General features: G+C 50.5%; 1 protein-coding gene across 1 annotated transcript; it reads left to right on the forward strand.

Moving 5' to 3' along the window:
• Nucleotides 1-252: 252 nt before the first annotated feature.
• LOC123442289 lies at nt 253-852 on the forward strand. Its single transcript, XM_045118311.1, has one exon. It carries the CDS (start codon nt 253-255, stop codon nt 850-852), a length of 600 nt encoding a protein of 199 aa, XP_044974246.1.
• The last annotated feature ends 2534 nt before the right edge of the window (nt 853-3386 follow it).

Below are 3386 nucleotides of genomic sequence, written 5' to 3' on the forward strand. Positions count from 1 at the left end.
ACCAATCGATTTTTTTATCCCTCCTTAAACCAAACCGGTTAACCCACGACAAAACCTGTACCTCCCAGCGATCCCGCTCCTGCTAACCCTTCTCGTTTCCTCAGTTGGATACTAGAAAAAAAACGAAAGAGCCGCATCCACAGACCATGACCCCGTTTTCTCCCAACCTCCTCGATCCCGATCCCCTCCATCTCGTGATGCCCACGATCTCCCCTCTCTTCTTCCCACCCGGCCAGGCAGGGAAGAAGTTTCATGATCCGCCGCCGGCCGTGCTCACGCGGGGGGTGGGAGGCCGCCGCAGGCCATGCTCGCGCGGGAGGAAAGAGGCTGCCTCCATCTGGCCGCCCTGTCGCCCCCGCGGTGGAGGAGGTGGTCGGGACCAACGAGGTCGACTTCGTCGTCGGCGATGACACATTCGCGTTCGGCTCCGGCGCGGGGGGCGCCGCGGTCGCGCTGCCGCAGGCCTCCGACGGGGCCGTCGATTGGAGCCGCCCCGACGCCCCCGCGGTTGAGGAGGTGGTCGGGCCCAACGAGGTCAACTTCGTCGTCGGCGATGACACCTTCGCGTTCGGCTCCGGCGCGTGGGGCGCCGCGGTCGCGTTGGCGCAGGCCTCTGACGGGCCCCCTTCTCTCCTCTCACCCATGGGATCTAGCTTTCTGATTGTCAACACCTGCCCCGGTTCCATTCTCCATCCACAGGGACATGTCCCCGATCCACTTGCCTTCTCAACGGAGCCATCGGCGGCATCTCCTCCTCGACAATTTCATCCAGCCGTCGTCGTCATCCAATCGACCTTCCCCGTCTACGGAGACCTGGAGCGGCCTTCCTCGCATACGACGACCTCGATCTAGATCGTAGTCGCTTGCCATCTCATTTATGTTGGGGAACGTCGCAAGGGAAACAAAAAAATTCCTACGCGCACGAAGACCTATCATGGTGATGTCCATCTACGAGAGGGGATGAGTGATGTACGTACCCTTGTAGACCGTACAGCAGAAGCGTTAGAGAACGCGGTTGATGTAGTGGAACGTCCTCACGTCCCTCGATCCGCCCCGCGAACAATCCCGCGATCAGTCCCACGATCTAGTACCGAACGGACGGCACCTCCGCGTTCAGCACACGTACAGCTCGACGATGATCTCGGCCTTCTTGATCCAGCAAGAGAGACGAAGAGGTAGAAGAGTTCTCCGGCAGCGTGACGGCGCTCCGGAGGTTGGTGATGACCTTGTCTCAGCAGGGCTCCGCCCGAGCTCCGCAGAAACGCGATCTAGAGGAAAAAACCGTGGAGGTATGTGGTCGGGCTGCCGTGGAAAAGTCGTCTCAAATCAGCCCTAAAACCTCCGTATATATAGGTGGGAGGGAGGGGAGGAGTCAGCCTCAAAACCTAAAGGTTTGGCCGAAATTGGAAGTGGAGGAGTCCTACTCCAATCCTACTTCCACCTTCCCACTTGGAAACTCTTTCCACCTTGTGTTTTTTCCTTCTCAAACCTTATGGGCCTTAGTGGGAACTTATTCCAGCCCACTAGGGGCTGGTTTATCTCTTCCCATAGCCCATGAGACCCCTTGGGGCGTGACACCCCTCCCGATGGTCCCCGGCACCCCTCACGGCACTCCCGGTACACTACCGATGAGCCCGAAACTTTTCCGGTAATGCACGAAAACCTTCCGGTAACCAAATGAGGTCATCCTATATATCAATCTTCGTTTCCGGACCATTCCGGAAACCCTCGTGACGTCCGTGATCTCATTCGGGACTCCGAACAACATTCGGTAACCAACCATATAACTCAAATACGCATAAAACAGCGTCGAACCTTAAGTGTGCAGACCCTGCGGGTTCGAGAACTATGTAGACATGACCCGAGAGACTCCTCGGTCAATATCCAATAACGGGACCTGGATGCCCATATTGGATCCTACATATTCTACGAAGATCTTATCGTTTGAACCTTAGTGCCAAGGATTCATATAATCCCGTATGTCATTCCCTTTGTCCTTCGATATGTTACTTGCCCGAGATTCGATCGTTAGTATCCGCATACCTATTTCAATCTCGTTTACCGGCAAGTCTCTTTACTCGTTCCGTAATACAAGATCCCGCAACTTACATTAAGTTACATTGCTTGCAAGGCTTGTGTGTGATGTTGTATTACCGAGTGGGCCCCGAGATACCTCTCCGTCACACGGAGTGACAAATCCCAGTCTCGATCTATACTAACTCAACGAACACCTTCGGAGATACCTGTAGAGCATCTTTATAGTCACCCAGTGACGTTGCGACGTTTGATACACACAAAGCATTCCTCCGGTGTCCGTGAGTTATATGATCTCATGGTCATAGGAACAAATACTTGACACGCATAAAACAGTAGCAACAAAATGACACGATCAACATGCTACGTCTATTAGTTTGCTAGTCCATCACATGATTCTCCTAATGATGTGATCCCGTTATCAAGTGACAACACTTGCCTATGGCCAGGAAACCTTGACCATCTTTGATCAACGAGCTAGTCAACTAGAGGCTTACTAGGGACAGTGTTTTGTCTATGTATCCACACAAGTATTGTGTTTCCAATCAATACAATTATAGCATGGATAATAAACGATTATCATGAACTAAGAAATATAATAATAACTAATTTATTATTGCCTCTAGGGCATATTTCCAACAATTTATTGTTCACCCAGTCCAGGAGGTGCTCAATGCGGGGAGGATAATGAGCATGACGGTGCAGCGGCAACCGACGATGGCCTAGGTAACCTGTATCCTTATTGATCATGGAAAAATATGTATTGCATAAGATCATGCTTTCACACAGAAGTGCAGTAGCTGGACCTTGCAGTTACCTCAGTGCATAACTCCTTGGTTTTGCCTCTTTGTGTCACAGGCTTTCAGAGAGTACTACCCCTCCAGCAACGATCCCGGTACTATCCTGGAGTGTGTATGGGTGAAAGATAAACTTGTTTTGCATGAAAAGATCAAAGGTAGCAGTCAGAAAACCAGAGATGAGGATCTGAAGTCGTGCACCCCAGATTCATCAATCCAGTATGAGACCCTTGGACTTGTTAGTGAAGGTTGGAACACTTCAGCTTCTCTGATTCATGACATATGAACATTTGGAGTTCAGGGTTGCATTTTCTGCAATACTTATACATGACTGCCTGCTGATACTAAAACAATCGCATGCAATTGTATCCTAAAGGCATGCAAATGGAAAATTATTGTCAGTCAAGTAATCTAAACTAAAGATACAATGTCAGTTGATAACATTTATATATAGGAGGAAGTGATATCAGATGAGTGTGAATGAGAAGAATCTTGGTGGTGCTATTACATTCTTGGAGCATACCTCCGATTGACTATTTGGAAGTTCTGATGACC

The sequence above is a fragment of the Hordeum vulgare genome, chromosome 3H (genome assembly GCF_904849725.1).
Source record: "Hordeum vulgare subsp. vulgare chromosome 3H, MorexV3_pseudomolecules_assembly, whole genome shotgun sequence".
Taxonomy (NCBI): Eukaryota; Viridiplantae; Streptophyta; class Magnoliopsida; order Poales; family Poaceae; genus Hordeum; species Hordeum vulgare.